This window comes from Malus sylvestris, chromosome 10 (genome assembly GCF_916048215.2).
Source record: "Malus sylvestris chromosome 10, drMalSylv7.2, whole genome shotgun sequence".
Classification (NCBI taxonomy): Eukaryota; Viridiplantae; Streptophyta; class Magnoliopsida; order Rosales; family Rosaceae; genus Malus; species Malus sylvestris.
In genome coordinates this window covers 28,902,162-28,922,690 of record NC_062269.1, presented here as the reverse complement: position 1 = coordinate 28,922,690, position 20,529 = coordinate 28,902,162, and the positions used below count along the sequence as shown (strand labels likewise).

Genomic DNA, 20,529 nt, shown 5'->3' with positions numbered 1-20,529 from the left:
AGTCCCTAATGATGAATGAGGATCCTTAAATCGTGTTTGTTCATCGTATATCGTGCGGTCAGTTTTCGTTAGATACTATTCATATTTAATTTTAAATAAAAATATTTAAAATAATTTATGATCGCACAATGTACGATGAATGGACACAATTTGAGGATTTCAAGGATCCTCACAAAGAAGATCTGGAGAAGATCATCATTCCTAATTAATAGGTAGAGTAGAATTATCTTCCCTCCTATTCTTATCCCCTTCCCTCCCCTCCTCTCACATATTGTTTTTTGTCTTATTATCTCTATAAAAAAGCTAATATAAGATGTTGACGTGGTTAAACCGTAACCGTTCAAATAAGAGGAAATGAAAGAGAAGAGAATCATTAATAGATGACTCCCTAGACGCATAAAATGGAGTACTTGTATGTGTACGTCAGTCATGATGTCTTCACAAGAAGAAAATAAAAGAACAGATTGCATATGTAAATTAAACTTTTATTGGGGTTCTATTACTGATAGGATGGTATATATATCATCATTCTTTAAAGGCTGTCGTGCCCTCTTTGGAAATGCTGACCACATGCATTCATATACTTTTCTCCTAATAACACTTAAAAAGGAAAAGCATTGCATTGTATATTTCAAAAGTATGCTTTAGCTAACGTTCATGAGCGACTCTTGACTATTGATGATGCGTTGTCTGAGCTGATGTGTATGTCCACGTCGAACGGTTGCCAAATTCAATTTAAAGACTAGTCTATGATATTGCTGATGCAATGAACTTCTCTCTTAGGGGTTTGAAATAAGCCAACAATTTGCACTAATGGATAGTACTATTTTAATACGGTTTTGTGTATTTTTTTCATATGTATTCTAAGTTATATGATCTATTTATTGTAAAATTTAAATTAAGCATCAAACTTGTTCAAGAATATTCCAATGACACATGTGACCATTGGTAAATAATTGATTCCAACAAAATCATATACCTTAAAAATTTACTCTGACAAAGAAAAAAATTTGTCATAAAAAATATGATTACTTCCGACAACAACTAATCACCCTTGAAAATATAAAAGCATTACTGAGATGACTTTTTTTCCCTCCAAAATATAAAAACATTACTGAGAGGATTTTTTTTCCCTCGAAAATACTAAATCAATTTCGTCAACATGAGTAAACCTTCGGAAATAACCATTTTGTTTCCGATAAGAACTTTACTCGTCGTTAATACAACTATCGCCAATTCTTCCCGCCAAACAAAAGTGCATTCCGACGAAATTGAGATTTTTTCCAAGGACATTATGGGCGTTGGTAATAAAAATTTGTTTCATGTCATGTTAGCAACGACCCATATTTTATGGTCGTAAAATGTGCTTTTTACAACGGTTTTTTTGGACCCTCGGAAATCTTCATCGGTAATGACTACTTTTTTTGTAGTGAAGGTTCTCCTTGACCACAGGGACATCTTTCGAACTGCTTATCCAAGTTTGCAAGTGAGGAAATATATTTGGTTCTAGCAACTTTAAACCAGCTGATTCTTCTGTAGCTCCTCGTCAACCAGCTATCCATCCCAAATGCCAAGTCTGCCAAACCAATTGTCTCCCTCCAAAAAATTTCTTATCCCCAAGTCCATGTTCTATTGTTTTGAACACTACTTGGGTTTCTTGTTTAGCCCTCTCATGCTCTTCACCAACTGATTGAAAACATGCAACAAAAGTTGAAGTCTGCAAGGCTCAGTTTAATAAAAATGAAAATAAAAATAATTATCAAATGGATTCTTTCTATCTGTTTGTCTTCCCTTAGTTAAAGGAATTATCTTATGTTCGACATTTAGTTGTGGTTAACCTCGTATACATATATATATATATATAGCAGCGGACCTCCACTGTGAGTGCATTATAGCCCGTTGTAATTAAAATATCTTTCTAAATATTTATATCATTTCATTTCACTCAAAGACTTTTGACTCTTTTACCATTAATTTGTTAGCCTGTCTGAAAAATAAAATTAGAAATTCGTGTACATAATCGAAAATTGGACTTATACTTGGCAGAGAAAAATGAACAATCAAAATTACTTTGAAAGGTCTTTTCATTCTCATCTAGTCAAAAGGAAACCAAGAAATGAGTTTGCCAACTCAAATTTGATTTGAAACTTGGTAATTTCAACCCTCTTATGTGGAATTACGCATCAAGTGAGCCACACTTGTAAGAAATCTATATTAATATATTAAAATTAACACTATTTTTTTCGAAAGTTCAACAAATCACAATTCACCTATACTTCTTTTACAACTCCCAACTAGAACAAACGCCAATATTTTCAAAAATCTAACAAAAGCTCTTAACATGGTGAAAGTGGAACTAACTCGAATCTTTTCGAAGGCTCAAATAAATTTTTTGCATGTTGAAACAAACACAAACCGTTTCGAAAGCCCAAAAACCAAATCTCATTCTTTTTCTTTTTTCTCAGCTCTCTTTTTTATCATTTTTTTTCTTTTTCTTTTCCTCAAACTCAAAACCAAACTAAACCAATAATAAAATAAACACAAAACAAAGAACCTTCATGATAGGAAATGGATGCCTACCATTACCAAAAAAAAAAACTTTTTTTTCATCTGTTTTCTCCATCGTTTTCTTTTCTTCTAAATTTCTCCTTAATCTTCTTTCACAGCTGCAGAAACTATTCTTCTTCTTCATTTTCCAAATATGTGTATAATCTTCACCCTCATATTTATGGCTTATGGCTTATAGGTGCACAGAAAAATTAGTTTCGCGCATTTAAAAAGAAGCGCTTTAATACTCTATTTTTCTCAGTAATTAAGGAGGTTTTTATAAGATATAAAAAAAATAGGAATTAAATCAAATCAAACTTTTGTTCACAAAACAGAGAAACGTAGACCAAATTAAGTCAAATCTTTAAAATACTTTTTTTTTAATATTTTTCAAAAGAAACAATGTAACATCCGGGTGAATATTCAAAAGGAAATTTCAAAGCTTTATTCATAGAATCAGTATATAAGGAGTCCAGGACTCGGCGATTTAAAGAACTTATACAACTCAACAAGAAATGGAAGAAGTGAAAGTGCTTGGAGCTTGGCCTAGTCCATATAATTTCAGAGTGATATGGGCTCTAGAGCTGAAGGGTGTGAAGTATGAATACATAGAAGAGAATTTGGCTAACAAGAGTGATTTGCTTTTGCATTACAACCCAGTTCACAAAAAGATTCCGGTACTCGTTCACAATGGGAAACCAATCACCGAGTCCGCTGTAATCCTCGAGTACATTGAGGAGACTTGGCCCCAGAATCCCCTCCTTTCAGATGACCCTCATGAGAGAGCGTTGGCGCGGTTCTGGACAAAGTTTATAGACGAAAAGGTGATTGTATATGTTGTACAGTGTCATATCTATAATATTGTTAACCGAATTCACAGTCTGACAAACATAACATGTATTACTTTTGTAGATTTTAGGGTTTCGGCCTTTTTCGGCCATTATGAATCAAATGAACATTTCAATTTGTGTGATCAAGCAGGGGTTACCATATCTTAAATTTATGGCTGATGGGGAAGAACATGAGAAGGCTGCAAAAGAAATCAGAGATGTATTCAAGATCTTGGAAGAGCAAGCTCTGGGAGAGGATGACTTCTTTGGTGGCAATGAAATAGGGTTAGCTGACTTGGCGTTGGGATTTATAGCCTCCTCTTTTGGAGTGATTGAACAAGTTGTTGGTGTCAAAGTACTGCATGCCACTGAGTTCCCTCGCTTGTGTAATTGGATTAACAAATTTAGGGAAAACCCAGCTATCAAAAAGAGCCTCCATCCTGATAAAATGTTTGTGTTTTACAAGCAGAGGAGGGAGATGATCCTTGCTTCAAGGCCTTGAATTGCTTTCTTTCAGCATCTTTTTAGCCTTTACATACATGTAAGTGGATTAAGAAAAAGAAAAAAAAATGCTTGTTATTCTAAAAAAATGTTCCTGGTCACCGACTCAATTAATCCATAGACGTTTAAAAATTAAGAAATGGCGTTTAGACCTACTTAAGCGCCCGCCTAGGTCATAGTTAGACAGAAAATAGATAATTTTCATCTTGCATTTTATTTTTTCAACAAATTGTAAGAAACTTATTGAATACTTGGATGAACACTCATTATATGTTTGTTCCCTATATTTTCAATATGCTATAATACTATATAATCTATATCTTATTTTATTTCGCAATTTATGTATCTCAATACAATTATTTATTTATATTAAGTATAAGGAGACATTTATTTATATGTTATATAATAAATTTAATTAAAATTACAAAACCGCCTAGGCCCCTACCCGTTGCCCGACTAGTGCTTAGCGCCTCTTAGAACCTTGATACTCTACATCCATAACAAAAAAAATTTCAAGCGTCATAATAACAAGTGGTTGGATACTTAAAAAAAAATTCAACCATTTATATTATGACACTTAATGTACCAGACCGTGTTCTTGGTACATTGAAAATTTTCTTGCCCAGAACATATTAACCCAATCACCTACTCATATTATAATATCACTAGCCTATTAACACACGCAAGTGTGACAATTGGTTCTTTTATTATTTTTTTTAATTTTAATTATTTTAAATATTATTGTTTTTATTAAAATATAATTTGAAAAATAATAAACATAACTACCCACAGTCCCACTACGTTGTTTTATGTGAAATTATTATATTTTATAAATCCTAATGAGAAAAGAGTAATCTGGGTATTAGAAACTTAGTACATTTGTTGCACCGAATTATTTTAGACGCTTTAGGAACTAAGCTACACTAACTTGGCTTGGACTAAGCAAAATAAGAATAATGAAACGTTTGGTGCAGTGCCGGACTATATTTTGAACTAAAATATTTTAATTTTTTTTGCTCCAAAAATTAATTTTAATTTTAATTAATTTTATTATTTCTCTCTTTATCCGTTGCACCCCTCACTCAACAAAATGCCATACAAACATCGAACTTCAAAATGTACAAATTTTGCAGGGCAGGTGATCGAAAGGTTGATTTTGATAACTCCGAGCCTCAACAAAACAAATGAGATAATCAATTAACACATAACCCTGTTCAGTTGGTAAAACATCAATCAATTCAATATTCATGGGCAAAATCTTGATTAATTTACACTGAACAAAAATGTTTTGGTCTTGGAACATCACTAGAAGAAAAAATACAACCTTCAAAAAGGAAATCACAGCTAAGCAACAAATTGTTGCCCAACTAGTGCTTAGCGCCTCTTAGAACCTTGATACTCTACATCCATAACAAAAAAAATTTCAAGCGTCATAATAACAAGTGGTTGGATACTTAAAAAAAAATTCAACCATTTATATTATGACACTTAATGTACTAGACCGTGTTCTTGGTACATTGAAAATTTTCTTGCCCAGAACATATTAACCCAATCACCTACTCATATTATAATATCACTAGCCTATTAACACACGCAAGTGTGACAATTGGTTCTTTTATTATTTTTTTTAATTTTAATTATTTTAAATATTATTGTTTTTATTAAAATATAATTTGAAAAATAATAAACATAACTACCCACAGTCCCACTACGTTGTTTTATGTGAAATTATTATATTTTATAAATCCTAATGAGAAAAGAGTAATCCGGGTATTAGAAACTTAGTACATTTGTTGCACCGAATTATTTTAGACGCTTTAGGAACTAAGCTACACTAACTTGGCTTGGACTAAGCAAAATAAGAATAATAAAACGTTTGGTGCAGTGCCGGACTATATTTTGAACTAAAATATTTTAATTTTTTTTGCTCCAAAAATTAATTTTAATTTTAATTAATTTTATTATTTCTCTCTTTATCCGTTGCACCCCTCACTCAACAAAATGCCATACAAACATCGAACTTCAAAATGTACAAATTTTGCAGGGCAGGTGATCGAAAGGTTGATTTTGATAACTCCGAGCCTCAACAAAACAAATGAGATAATCAATTAACACATAACCCTGTTCAGTTGGTAAAACATCAATCAATTCAATATTCATGGGCAAAATCTTGATTAATTTACACTGAACAAAAATGTTTTGGTCTTGGAACATCACTAGAAGAAAAAATACAACCTTCAAAAAGGAAATCACAGCTAAGCAACAAATTCAAAAATTGCTAGGAACAATTAATCTTTATCACAGTTCTTTCTTCAAGTCTTTAATCTCGTAAATTGCAAATAAGTCGCTTGGCAGATCATGTCGTGCTCTTCTTACGCTTCTTCCTTGAAGCAAAGCTGCTCGGACCAATTTCTATGGACATTCTTTTCGTTCTGCAAAGCATGAGAACAAGAATTGAGTACTTTCAGCAGAACAGCGTGTGGCGTTGGTTGTAACAAAATAGAGACTAGAGCGCAAACAGGGGATCTTATGATTTCTTCCACAAATATAAGTGTCCAACAAAAATTAAGAAGCATCATACCACTTGGAGAGCTCTTCTAACTTTTAGTCAAACTAAGATTTTAAAAGATTTTAATAGTGATAGATTTGATCGGATTTAAGAGGATTAAAGACTCCTACAAAATTCATATGAATTTTTAAAGAATTTGAATGGATTGTGATGGATTGTGGTGGAAGGATTTGAAATCCTAGGGGGTAAGGTTGGATTCTTTTTAATCTTAGTTATATATACTTTTGGCTCTCAAATCCCACAAAATACACAACTTATTAAAATCCTCCAAAATCTTAATTTTTTTAATACACTTAGATTTGGATGGATTTTAAAATCCTTTAAAATCTTTTAATTGACTAAACCTAGATTTTAAAGGATTCTAAAATCCTTTAATTGACTACACCTAAATTTGAATAGATTCTAAAATCCTTTAAAATCTTTTAATTGACTACACTAGGATTTTAAAGTCTTTTAAAATCCTCTCAAATCCGAGTTTGACTACACCCCTAAAGATACGATGAAATTCAAGGCCAGTTGAAAGATCCAAACCAACAATAACATATGCAAAATACGAAATGCTGGATCAACATTATACTTTTGTTGTTCACAACTAAAGACATACCAGCTCCATCAATCTCACCATCCTCGTTCTCTGACTTTGAACCGGAACCCCACCTGTCACCTCCCTTGACAAAATCCCAAGGTTCTCCCACTGGAGGCATCAAAAAGTCAGTTTCAATGGTACCTTGAGCACGTGAAAGATAACACCAACTAACCTTCGGTTTAGCGGGAGTTGTCTCCACTTATGAAGGTCCCAAAACTCACATAGAGAGGGAAGACAACATACTCAATACATATTTGACAGAAAAAGATTGGGAAAAAAATGTTGGACATAAAAAAGTAAACATGAAACTTGTAGTTTGATCATATATAAAAATGGGGTACACTAGTATCATGATTGTACGCATTATTTGGACCTTATGAAGTGATAAAACAATAAACCAGCAACAGTAAATGCGAAGTGGAAGATAATCCAGGGAAACCTTAGCAATTATTCAACTCTCCCAACACCATTTGCTCAACTTCGTCCCATGTTTTTGCCGTCTTGAGTTCGTCCCAGATGCTAAAAATAGCTCCCAATATATTCTATTCGTGCAGAATACAATAGCACCTACACAGACGAAACCATCCAAAATAAATTCAACCACCGTCATTGTTTGGGCAACATTTTGCACGGAAGTGGATAAAACATAAACATCAATGCTTCACAGAACAATGACCAACTAACGACACTGATACGAAACATGAACAAAGATTGGATGTAAGAGCTTAAAATATAAGATTGGATTGGCAAATTTGACTGCTCATATTCAGAATGTAATTTTCATTTTCAAACCAATAGATGGCAAAGGGGCTGGAAAATTCACTCAACCGATGGCAAAAAATCAAAGGACCGAACATCGACATCATAACTGATTTTGATTTCTTGAAATTAAAAGAAGGTATATCTAAGCATAACAACTCCCCCATCGCATTTCATCCATAACTTGGAATCAAAACTTGAAGCTAGAAGGATTATATGAGAAACCAATCAGAACCCAGTAACAATTTCATAGATTTCGAACCCAAAACAACGAAATCGATGAGAACCCAGTAATAATTTCACGATTTACAAAACAAAATCGCAGAAATAGATCGTCGGATTTGGAATTTACCAAACTAGAAGCAAGACGAGGACAAGCAGGAGCAGGACGAGCAAGGAGGAACAGCGAGGAGGACGACCGAGCAACGCTCTTGAAGACGGGCTTAGCAATCCTGTGATAATTGGGGTTCCTCGCTAAGACCTTTTAGCGAAGGGGTTAGTCGGAGCGATTATTAAACTTTATCCTTATGTCTAATAAACACCATACAACACTAATAATAGTACAATCCAGTCCAGTGAAATTTAGTGAGCTCCAACAAACACACCTTATGATGTTAAAGTCATGCAACTAAACAGTGCATTTTTTAAACAAATAATATTATCTACTTTAGTGGAGAAGGGATAGGCTTAGTCTCATAATAAGCTAGTAATAATATAATTCAAATTTACTTTTGACGGTAATCGAACTTAATATCTTTTACTTTCTTATAAATGAAAATGAATACCGCTTATATTGTAATTTTAGCTAAAGAGGAGGCTTTTTTGGTCTCTCAAAAACAAAAAACAAAAAAAAAAAGAAAAATCAAGACAGAAAATAAGACTGGCTTTTATTACCACCATTTGGGTTGTGGGAGGTGGCAGTATTGTGTTCATCCAAATATGGCCTCCCAAGAAACCACTGCGAAAGTCTAAAAAGCAACGAAAGAACTCTGAACTCAAGCGGTGGCCATGGCTTCTGTGGCAAATTCTCCCTTCTACATTCTCAAACCTCCAAATCACACTCACTACAAACTCAGCAGTGGAATCAGAACCACCCTCTGGTCATTCTCTTGTAGCAATGCACAATTTCTCACTCTGCAGACCTCAAAGCACAAGTCTTCAACCATCACATGCTTTGCAACTGATAAGCAAACTTCTTCTACTGAAATCAGGTCTTCCCTTTTCCAGTGTTTTGAGAATGATTGTTTTGCATGATTGGTTTAAGAAAAGTCTGCACATTTAGAATCGGTTACGAACTTTCTATTTAAAAATAAAATTAGAAATACTAAACAGGCAATAAACCGTATAGATAACAAAGTTTAGTGTCCCGTTATATTTATTTAGTATCCTCTCAATTCTACTTTCGATTAAAAGTTTATAACCGGTTTTATATGTGCGTATTTTGGGGAGCTATGGTGGAAGCTTAAATTGTCCAAGAAAACATTACTACTCTATGCACTTCAATTTAGAACCAGTTCCATTCACAGTACAAATAGATGGATGATTGATAAATTCTATCTATTTGTACTGTGAATGGAACTGGTTCTAAATTGAAGTGCATTGAGTAGTAATGGAGTTCCTTCAAATTTCCAAACATCTTTGCTGACTTGGGTTCTTCGCATTCCAACGCCTTGTGCTATATCAGCTTCTATTTTACACATTAGGCTTCCTTGTAATCATAGGTTTGTTTGTTCCTCAGTTCCACAGCCAGGATTAGGAGTGAAGTTCTCACTCCCTTTCGCTCCGTTCGAATGTTTTTCTATCTTGCTTTCATTGCAAGTGGTGGTTTAGGAGGATTAATAGCAACCACACAGTTAATTGCAGCACTAACAAATCCATCAAGAGCACTCGACGCCCCCGAAATTGCAAAGGGTCTTGGCATAGACCTTGGAGCAGTGTCTCTCTTTGCATTCTTGTATTTGAGGGAGAACAAGGCCAAGAATGCACAGATTGCCAGGCTCTCTCGAGAGGAAAATCTTTCAAATCTCAAGCTTCGTGTTTCTGAAAAGACGGTCATTCCTGTTAGCTCTTTGAGAGGGATTGCTCGGCTTGTAATATGCGCTGGCCCTGCATCGTTCATCACAGAATCGTTCAACCGAAGTGAGCCTTTCACCGAAGGGCTTGTGGAAAGAGGAGTGCTTGTTGTGCCCTTGGCTACGGATGGAAACATGCCTAGTTTTGAGTTTGAAGAAAGTGAAGAGGCTAAGGATATTACTACAAAGAGGAAAAGACTCTGGCAGCTAACTCCAATTTATGTTACTGAATGGACCAAGTAAGTAAACCTTTTGCAAAACAAAATGATTTAATCATTTTCAAGTTCTTATTCTCTCTTCAGACACGCTCATTTTTTCGTTGGAAATTGCAGCTGGTTGGACGAACAAAAGAAGCTGGCCGGTGTCACCTCTGACTCTCCCGTGTAAGCATTTCTTCCATGATTGCTTCTGTCCTTAATTCCACTAGGCAAATTGCCTTATGCCTAATCTATTATATTACGACTGTTTGTATAATTTGTGCTCTTAACCGATGAGTTTATTTTCTTGCGTAAATTAACATAATTAAGATCACTTCGTCAGTAATTCTACATCATTTTCTTTGTTTGCAGATATATATCTCTTCGCCTGGATGGTCGTGTTCGTGGTAGTGGCGTTGGTTACCCACCTTGGAATGCTTTCGTTGCACAGTTACCACCTGTCAAGGGAATGTGGTCTGGTCTTCTCGACGGGTTTGATGGAAGAGTTTAAGAAAATATTTTTTTGTTTGTATAGGTTAAATTCTAGTTGGATTACTTGTCATGACTCTGCAATTTGTTGAGAATACTGTGATTTTAGGTGCATTTAAAGGCATGCATATCAACATTTGGGGTATCTGCTAACTCTCTTGTATTATTGGGTGCTTAACCACATGGTTTTTCGTTTCGACCAAACACGTAAAACATACCTTCTCTGGTGCCAACAAGGGTTTGCAGATTCTGAGACGTAAAGTACTTAAACACTTATGCATGAATAAACAGGTCCTGCCTGTGCCTATTGGGAACTGGAAATCATCTTTTGAACTGCTCTGGACTTCTATCTGGATAATGGAAAAGGGAAGTTACTTCCGCACAACCTTTTCTCTCTTTACACACCCAGGGCCGGCCCTGGCTTAGGGCTAGCAGGACGACCGTCCAGGGCCTCAAAAACTCGAGGGGCACCAAAAATTGATAGGTTAGTATATTCATATATATATTTCCATAAGCATATAAATTTTGAAACCTTGGTTAAATCAACAAGAACTTTAGGCAGGAGCGGTGGTGTTTCACTGCTTACTTAAAAAGACGGTGTCGTGTTCGAAACCAGATGTGTTCATTCTTTTTTTTTCCAATTTTTTACGATATTCTATTTGGGATCAATGCAAGGCACGTTATGCTTTTCCTTTCATGCATTTCCCCTCACCATTTAACATCGGGATGAAATTTGCACAACAAACTAAAATACAAATAAGTTAAAACAATAAATTAGAAATATGGTGCCCAACTCCGGGATGTAACCAACACCTATTAATGTTTCCCTCCATATCGTAAGATAAAGATACAGTGACAAAGAGAGAAGCAGTGTACGGCTCCGGTGTATGAAACCAGTATAGGATAATTTACAGCGTATAGATGCATGAAACCGGCATATGAATCCGGTGTATAAATACGGTATATACTATGAGTTTATAACGATCTATTCGTGTTTTGAGGAAGCAGTGATTGAAAATAACTAAGAAAAGGTGGAAGAAGAAATTTAGAGTATGATACACAAATAAAGGGCACCAACAAGTAAGGAAGAAACTGAGAGAAGGACAATTTAATTAAGATTACAATTTACAGTGCTACTACAAACTCATTTAACTTCTTCAATCTCGTCCAAAGCATAGTTATTTGTGGACACATTGGCATAGTTAACTTTGTTGAATCGGACCACGACAGGGTAACGGGTATTCGGATCCTGCAAAACAGATATCCACATTTAAGTACTCCATTTTCTTTATCAAGTTCATTTTTATTGAGAGAGAGAGAGCCGTCAGACCTGATCCACAGCCACAACAGATCCAATGCCTTTGAACCAGTAGGATTCCCTCCTAAGAATCTTCACCTATGAAAGAAAGTATAGAGTTATGATTCAGAAGGGAAGAAAAAACAATATGGAGCCAAGTGAAATAGTCAAACTGATCAACGTTTTAATATTCCTCTTCAATTCAATTCTTCTTGTTCTAATAGCAGATTAATAAATGAGCCAATTTGTTGTGTATTAAATTGGGGTCCTAAGATATTTCTGCAAATATTAAAACTAAACACAAAACCATTTGTGAAAAATTCATACTCAAGAACATATAATAAGGTCTCCTGTGGCTCGACCTGAGTTGCACTATTTCTATCAAATTAGACTAACGAACACTTGTACCTCGGACTGGCGTATTTTCAAGCCTACACGTGAACAACAACTGGGTGACATGGAGAGTGTGTGGTCATTTGGCTTCACACAAAGACAACCCGCTCTAATACTATGATGAAATTGAAGTTTCACCATAAAACTAACTGGCAATATAAGGAGTAGTCCAAGATCATATAAGTACATAGCAAACTTTGTCTCTCACAGATGTGGGATAACTCTCAACATTTACAAGTTTTTAGCGATATAAGGTCGTACCAGTGCACAAGACTCCCGCTTTACGCAGGGTCTGGGAGAGGTTTTTAGCGAAATATTTTGTTTAATGTAATATTGGAGGAGTGACAATTTAAACAAAGGATCTCAAGTGCGAGGATCACACCTTTAATGATTTCAGCTACAAGCCTTTCAAATTCACAATTAGTGTTTTTTAAATCCCTACTTTTTTTTCTAGGTAATTTGGTTTTGATTTTTCTATTCAGCAATTCTACAAAACTATTGACAATTTACTCACAACAATACTTGAAAAAGAACACTGATTTATTTCTATTATTTTTTCACATGAACTAACCTTAGTGCCTCTCTTGGGTCCAATTGGTGGTGGCTTAGGCTTAGGGGTAGCTGCCCCCTCTGGTGCAGTCGTGGTGGAGGCCGGAGGCGCAGCGGCTTCTTCAGCTGCCCTGATCACAAACCTGGCATTGCTTCTGGTGTTGGTGTTGGGTTTTGAAGGGAAAAACAGCATGCTACTCCGGCTGGAAGCTGAGCCTGAGTTGGTGGTTGCAACGTTTGGTGCTACCACAAAGCCTGAGGCAGCTGATGCCATGCCACAGCTAGCCATGTGTGAGATTTCTGTGCTGCTGTTGGTCACTCTAGCTCTCTCTGTGCTTGTGCTGAGATTGTGGCAGAAGTTAATGGATATAAAATTAAGACTATAGAGGCTTTGAATGAACTGAGTTGTAATGCTACTGAGGAAGACAAAATTATCTGATCCTGGCAACGCGAGATAAATCGTTGCCTCCACTAGGGTGATGACACCTGTCCACCATATCCTTTTTGTTTGGATAATATGTGATTACATGTCATATTTGCGTGTGGACTTGCCGATTGGACAAACAAATATCTTTCTTTTTCTTCCCGTGAAATTCTTCTAAATAATAATGAAATTGAATTTCAGAAAAAATATCTAAAAAATAAGGCTAAATAGTCAAAATGATTTATGAGATTTGCATAATCAATAGAAATGGTATCTGAGATTGAAAATCAATAGAAATAGTTCATGAGATTGTCCACAATCTATGATTTTGGTCATTCCGTTAAAAACTCTTTTGCCAATTTTCAAAGCTTCGTAACTTAATCGTTTCTTAACCAAATTCGATCCATAATATATCAAAATGAAGATAAGAAAGTGTAGAACAAGATGGTTAGCCACTTTCGAGCCATTTTCCGGCCAAACCACAGCGAGTTAGCCGTTAAGAAATGTACCATTATCTTTCTCTCGTCGAGAAGTATGATTTTCATTTTTGAATTACTCGATTTCGTTGAGTATTGAAGAATTTATGAACGTTTAAAATTTACTCAATTTCCGGTAAGTTTTTCAATTTTCCTGCGGACCAGTCACCTTTCAGGCTATTTTCCGGCCATCTTCGGCAATTATTGGGATTCCAAATAGGTATAATCTTGTTCTACACTTTCCTATCTTCATTTTGATATATTATGGGTCGAATTTGGTTAAGAAACGATTGAGTTACGAAGCTTTGAAAATTGCTTAAAAAGTTTTTAATGGAATGACCAAAATCATGGATAGTGGACAATCTCATGAAGCATTTCTATTGATTTTCAATCTCAGAAACCATTTTTATTGATTATGCAAATCTCAATGACTATTTTGGCTATTTAGTAAAAAAATAATTCATAAACTGAAAAATATGCTTTATTCATGTAAATGTTCCAAACTGTTAAGTTTTACCAAAACGTGATTAAAAAACCAAAGCTACTATGGAAGAAAAAAAATTATTTTTAGGTAATTGTCCGTAGCATTCATCCTCATTATATATATATATCCTGTTGGCGCATGCCGACTTGCTAATTTTGTTATGCATGGTGAGTGTTTTCGGTCTTGGTTCGAGGAACCGCCAGACCTACTGTCTGATCTCTTTCTGCCAGAATGTAATGGTTGGATGTTTTTGTGAGGGGCGGACCTATTGTCCTTCTCTGTGTTGTGAGTTGTAATCAACCTCTTTTAAACTAATGCTATCGTTGCTCTTCAAAAACAAAAATGGAAACAAAGACTATGAAGAAAATAGGACTAAAGAAAACTTTAAATGTGAATTTGTCTCTTTTTTATTTTATTATATAAATACTATCATGTACAAGATGAAATTAACAATAAAACTATAATTTATCAATAAACTTACACCTAATAATCAAACTTTTAACATTAAGCAATCTAAGATTGTGATTCGGGTTTAATGAACATTATGAAAAGATCAACAATGAAAAGATTGACCGAGCATTTTCTAATTTTGATATACAGGACTCACAATAAGAAAAGTTTGAGTGAGCAGTTTTCTAGTTTTTCTAAAAAAAAAAATTTATTAAATAATGATGATAGATTAATTAAATATTAATAATAGTTTTAATCAAATATCTACTTGACAAAATTCCTAAAAAGGGAACATTTCTACGATTTAGATTTACATGTTTTTTTTAAACGATAAATTTTGTTAAATTAAGAATTAAACAAATTCAAAGTTTATTTGAAGGATATTCATTAGTCTAGCCTCTTAACTCTTCCAATGGCCCAACCATATAGGTCTGGCCCGTTTAACACAGCACTTTCAAACATCGCCAATATTAAATCAGTGTAACGGCAGCTTCTTTGGAAAATCTAATTTTGGCTCGCTCTGCGTTTCTCTCTCTCGTCTCTACCCCTCAAAGATAACACGCAGCTCCCTCTCTATCTCTCTCTCAAGAACCAGCTAAATCCCAGATAAGATTCTTCCTCGTCATCTTTATTACGTTACTGTCTCGTTCATCCTCTCCAGAAAATGGCGCCACGTGTTTGCCAACCGAGCTCTCTCCTCTTCTCGCCTCGCTTACCATGCTTGCCACCTTGTTCGTATCGAACCCAAAAGGATAAAACGCCCCTCTTTTTGTTGTTGTCGAGCTGCAGAGAGTGTGCAGTTTGTTGGGTTGGTCTTATCCTGAGCATTGGCACCACCGAGGACTAAGTATGCGATTCCAGAGGGCTGGGTGATGCAGAAGAAGGTTGAGGGTGATGGGACTGAGGTCGAGGTACTCCAAATTCTATACCCTTTTCACCATCTTTGTAAATTTTGAAGATTTGGGTTCGAATTTTATTGTGTTTTTATGGTTATTATCTTTTTAATTTTTAGTGATGTTACTGTGAGTTTCTTTATGTTGATTGAGTAATGCATGGAAAATAGACTTTTACTCGATTACATGATCGTATTTGAACCGCTGTTTTGATAATTCGAGGTGCAGATCTGAAGCTTTCATTATTCTTTCTTAGAAAAAGGTTTTCCAGTGTTGTTAAATCGTTTAATTGACTTAGATGATAGTATTTTCAGTGTTTATGCTCGACTTAGAATACAAATTTTTTATTATTTGGGCTGCATGGAATTGTTTTGATCTTTATTTCGATAAAGCGTAGAAAGTTTGATACCATAAAGCATGATCATCTCCTTACCCATTGATACGGATTAGGTTATATAAGTTGGAGAATCTTGAGATTGAGTTGCTCATTATTATAGTGTTCATAAGTTAGAACTCGTGGACTTGCACAGATACTAGTGATCTATGAGATATGTGGTCGGATACTAGATCTTGTGGGATCGGTTAATGTTGAAAACATATATTTGACAGTACGTGATACAAGTTCGCTGAACATCCTGTTCAGCTTCCTCGTGACCTGTTTTTGATGAATCTAAGTAAAATTGTTTTCGAGTAGCTTCACCTGTTGAATTACATGCAGCTATTATATATTTAGTACTATGTGGTACATGATCGTTGAACATTTAGTTCAGTTTTGTCGTAACTCATTTAAGATGAATCTAAGGAATGTCTTTTTCCGTAGATGAAATCTAAGGAATGTCCTTTTCCGTAGATGAATCTAAGGAATATCGTAACGCATGTAAAATGAATCTAAGGAATGTCGCAAACCCTGTGCATAATTTTGACCATTCAGTTCAGTTTTTTCATAATATTTTTAAGATGAGTGTAAGGAATATTGTTTACCAAATGGTTGCACGTGTTGAATACTTTAACCGTCAAATTTGAGGAGCTTAATTAATATTGGATACGTGTTGCCAATAAGCGACACAAGATTTTTGGCGGTTTTGGAAAATAGCTTATTACAAACGGAAACTTCTTGTTCCCTAACTGTTTTAACGTATAAATAGGTTTGTAATTTTACCATTTGTGTACTTAATACTCCCTGTTTGTAGGTTTAATATTACCTTTTCTTATTCATGAACTGTTCCAGATTGAGGAAAATCCTAGATTTGTCATTGATGTACAATAGTTCTGAGCCTATCTCGATTATTTGTAGCTGTCATTTGTCTACCATTTTTCTGCACCAGTGTTTTTTTTAGTGAAATTTCATTAAAAAGCCTTATTAAACCCTAATGGAAATTTTGATTTAATTACATAAAAGAGTTGATCTGCTAGAAGAGAAACAAAATAACGTGTAAAACCCTAACAATTGAAGCAGTTCAAATATACTTTTCTGAAACATATGTAATATTTTTTAAGCTGTGAACAAAACTGCTAGCAGGGCAGGTATATGATACTCTACTTTCCCTTTTTGCAAAATCTTGAGCCTTAAATATTAAATGATCAACTTCCCTGAAATTTGCTTCAACTCTTTCTTCTTTCCCTGTTATTTATGATCTGAATATTTGGCTCACTTGTAACCATATTTATTAGATCGTTTGGCTTTTAACAAGCTCAAAGGCATCCATGCTACCATGAATATAGTACTAAGTGCGAAAGAATTAAATTAAGTAATGCTAGCAAGTCTCGACAATAAATTAAGAAATACTAGTTGAAACATAAACAAATTTAGGACTGATACTTTTCAATTTATGGCTGGCTCTTGTAGTGCTTCGTCTGTATTGCAACAGGACACGAATTTTGTACCTATAATGGGATGATGCGGTATGTGCACTATGCTATAGCTAGAGAAGCTTCCATCTACTCACCGGTGAGTTTGAGCTACTTAAATTAGTTTTGGTTTTTATTTTTCTATCAACTATCATGCATATATCTAGCTGAACTGTGGGTTTCAATGCCTGGAATCCTATTCTTTTTCGACATGAGAAAATGATGAATAGGAACTTGACGATTTAATCTACTTATTTGTTCTATTTATGATTGCCTTTTGATACAAGGACATCATCAAATCAACCCACTTTTTGTGCTATGATTATTTTCTTTAAAACAGGTTACTTAGGAGGACTATTTTGATGTATGAGAGAACAGCTTTGATTATAAATTAACTAAGAACTATAAATGTGTTTAAACGGTAAGGTGTGGATTTAGTCTCTATCATTTGCCCCTAACATTAGTTGATGAGTTGAACCTTCAGGCCTCGTTTGTTGTCTAGCTTTGTATAGGAAAATTTATTAACCGTGAAGAAAACTTATCCCTTCCATTCCTACATTTTTTGTGGGGATGAGGGATTAGTTTTCTTCATAGCTAATCCACCTCTACCTCATTTGGACAAAAAATGCAAGTAGACATCCATTTTGCATTCATTGAATGTAGTGTGTTATCCTATCCAAGCCAATCAACAAACGAGGACTTACGCTTTCATCCATTGATGAGTGTCTTTCAGTTGTATCATGTTCATCCTGTGAATTTTGTTTCGCAGATAATAATCGACAGCTCCACTAAACACTTGAATTTTAAAGACCTTTTGAAATCTAATAACATTATAGATTTGAAAACAATTTATTCATCTTCTTTATACATGAAGGGATCTTATTTCCCACTGCATATGGCAGATTGTTTGGATTATTTATTTTTTCTTACTTGTAATTACATGTATTTATCCATCATGTTCTTGTGCAGGATTTCAGTCCACCGAAGAAAGTAGCGAGCTCTAAGCGGGGAAGCAATGCACCGAAGAAAGTAGGGAGCTCTAAGGAGGGAAGGAAAGCACCGAAGGAAGTAGGGAGCTCTAAGCGGGGAAGGAATGCATTGAAGGAAGTAGGGAGCTTTAAGCAGGGAAGCAATCCGAGCTCAAATTTGAAAATAGATCACAAGCTCTCTCTTAAAAAGAAGAAACCAGTTATTTCAAAACCCGCTAATTTGTTTCTCTCCCCTCTCTCGTCCCTGGTCTACCCCCTAACCCGTGGGGATTGTTTGTAATTTTACTTTAAGTGACTACCAATTGCGTTTGTTCTGGAATATTTTAGGAAAACCCCAAACATCCTTTTTTTTTTCTTTTTTTTTTTTTTTTGGAAACTAAAACCCAAACATCCTTTGACTATCTTCTTATATATTAAAACTACCATGGTGAGATTATAAGGTCAATTAATAGCTAGGGTTATCATTTTTCATTTTGTTTCATGCCTATTTTACTCTCAACAGTTTTTTTTTTTGGTCAACCATCATTTTTCTAATTTAATGTTATTTATGTAAAAATTTGATTTTTAACTTGAAAATTATTATATTTGAGTCTTATATATTGGTAATGTGGATGAGTTGATACCGAATGTGTAGATAATGTGGATGAGTTTGATACCGAATGTGTAGATAATGTGGATGAGTTTGATACCGAATATGTAGGTAATGTGAATAGGTTTGATACCGAATGTGTAGTAGTCGTGGTTGGGTTTGATACTGAATGTGCAAGAAGATTCTTTGCACAACCAGCTCCGAGCCGAGCCTCCAGCAGCCATCGGAGATGAACGACAAACTGAAGAAACAAGGGCACTATGATTTAGCTAATGGTGACTATAAACTTGTGGAAGTTGTGGAGTTTAGCATGGATCAACGGTCATCCACTAGATCTGTTTGTGGAAATTGTGTATATGAGGATAGGGTTGTTGCTAGTTATGAAGTGAACGTTTAAGCCTAAAATCTAACACGTGGAAAAGGATCCAAAACATGCCTCCTTGCGATGGCTTTCGACTTCCTCCGTTTCAATCAGTTGCCGTGTGTTTGAACAGTGCCTTAAGCGAGAAACAAGTTGAATTTTGTCGTAAGCGTGATGAGTTTGAAGCAATTGTTTGTGAAGGTCGGGGCTCGGGGAGCCTTTGTGTTCTTCTTGATGGTAATCCTGTAAATGTTGGGAGAGGCGGCAACAAGTGTGTTCGGCCTAAGAAGAAGAAACTTTCAATATTGAAGGAGGTGTTCCGTCTCATATATATGGTAGTCAAGGCAACAAAAATAGATCCGAATGTAATGCTCCTTTGTTTCTTTAGATTAGGCTTATTGATCTATGTAATATTATTGTATTTCTTTTTTTCAACTGATATCATTGAACTATGGTAACAACATTAGTTTGTTAGTTTACAGACTTTGATTAAGTTAAATGTATATTGCCTTACAGACTTTGATTTGTTTTTTGCAAACCCTATTAGGAATACAGAATTTACCTTCTTTTTGGAAGCCTTGAGATTATAATTGGAAGTTTGCACTGGTATGGCACTGGCACTGGCACTAGCACTGGCATTGGAATCGGCATTGGCAATTTAAATCAGTTTTCTTCTTGTGAAATTGCCTTAATGTTCATGATTTTTGTGCAAATTACCTTAATGTCCATTATTTTTCAACTGATATTTTTTTTGAATTGTGTATAGAGGATCGATGCCTTGGGTTCCAAGCAGTCTAGTCCGTGTAAAGTCTTGATCAATCTGTCAATATACAAATCATCCTGGCTTATGCTATCAGTTATGTTTCTTTTCACAACGATTAGATTTGTGTTAGGTTGTATGTTTCCCTAAACCTAGTAAAACAATTGATTTTATTGCTTTGCTGCTGCTTCAAGTACAAGTACAATGTCAGACCTCCTCCATCGGAGTTGCTCTTTAACATCTTTGTAATGCTACAAGCCTGGAACCCAAGGATCTGACTCGATACATGTATGTTTCCAAAGCTTGGAGTGCTTCCATCCGCGACCAACACTTCATCCAAGCATAATTCTAAACTCTTATCTTGTCAGTGCGAAATTTCGCAAGTTTCGCATCCCACTGCATGGTTATAACAATTCGTTTTAATTTAGAAGATGAATCGTCAAAAAATTTAATATTTTATTTTTGA

At 35.0% G+C, this 20,529-nt stretch overlaps 4 protein-coding genes and 1 long non-coding RNA gene across 6 annotated transcripts; 3 read left to right on the top strand and 2 right to left on the bottom strand.

Moving 5' to 3' along the window:
• Window positions 1-3,027: 3,027 nt before the first annotated feature.
• On the top strand, window positions 3,028-4,207 carry LOC126587516 (probable glutathione S-transferase). 2 transcript variants are annotated; one of them, XM_050252591.1, is made up of 2 exons: window positions 3,028-3,371; window positions 3,460-4,207. In XM_050252591.1, the coding sequence occupies exons 1-2, from the start codon at window positions 3,063-3,065 to the stop codon at window positions 3,877-3,879; spliced, it is 729 nt and encodes a 242-aa protein (XP_050108548.1). In that variant the 5' UTR covers window positions 3,028-3,062; the 3' UTR covers window positions 3,880-4,207. The 2 variants fall into 2 exon arrangements, with proteins under 2 accessions (XP_050108548.1, XP_050108549.1); XM_050252592.1 differs by having other exon boundaries at window positions 3,029-3,371; window positions 3,529-4,207.
• A 1,800-nt stretch (window positions 4,208-6,007) lies between these two features.
• LOC126587522 (uncharacterized) lies at window positions 6,008-8,327 on the bottom strand. Its single transcript, XR_007611111.1, has 3 exons — window positions 8,145-8,327; window positions 7,052-7,600; window positions 6,008-6,310 (listed from the first exon to the last, which is right to left on the bottom strand). It is a non-coding gene; the product is annotated as an uncharacterized LOC126587522 (long non-coding RNA).
• Window positions 8,328-8,693: 366 nt separating this feature from the next.
• LOC126587513 (protein LOW PSII ACCUMULATION 1, chloroplastic-like) lies at window positions 8,694-10,703 on the top strand. Its single transcript, XM_050252587.1, has 4 exons — window positions 8,694-9,003; window positions 9,531-10,103; window positions 10,197-10,247; window positions 10,434-10,703. The coding sequence occupies exons 1-4, from the start codon at window positions 8,801-8,803 to the stop codon at window positions 10,570-10,572; spliced, it is 966 nt and encodes a 321-aa protein (XP_050108544.1). The 5' UTR covers window positions 8,694-8,800; the 3' UTR covers window positions 10,573-10,703.
• Window positions 10,704-11,544: 841 nt separating this feature from the next.
• On the bottom strand, window positions 11,545-13,193 carry LOC126587521 (photosystem I reaction center subunit IV B, chloroplastic). Its single transcript, XM_050252598.1, has 3 exons — window positions 12,812-13,193; window positions 11,881-11,946; window positions 11,545-11,799 (listed from the first exon to the last, which is right to left on the bottom strand). Exons 1-3 carry the CDS (start codon window positions 13,076-13,078, stop codon window positions 11,695-11,697), a joined length of 438 nt encoding a protein of 145 aa, XP_050108555.1. The 5' UTR covers window positions 13,079-13,193; the 3' UTR covers window positions 11,545-11,694.
• A 1,949-nt stretch (window positions 13,194-15,142) lies between these two features.
• LOC126587520 (uncharacterized) lies at window positions 15,143-18,798 on the top strand. Its single transcript, XM_050252597.1, has 3 exons — window positions 15,143-15,534; window positions 17,363-17,464; window positions 18,334-18,798. The coding sequence occupies exons 1-3, from the start codon at window positions 15,496-15,498 to the stop codon at window positions 18,631-18,633; spliced, it is 441 nt and encodes a 146-aa protein (XP_050108554.1). The 5' UTR covers window positions 15,143-15,495; the 3' UTR covers window positions 18,634-18,798.
• The last annotated feature ends 1,731 nt before the right edge of the window (window positions 18,799-20,529 follow it).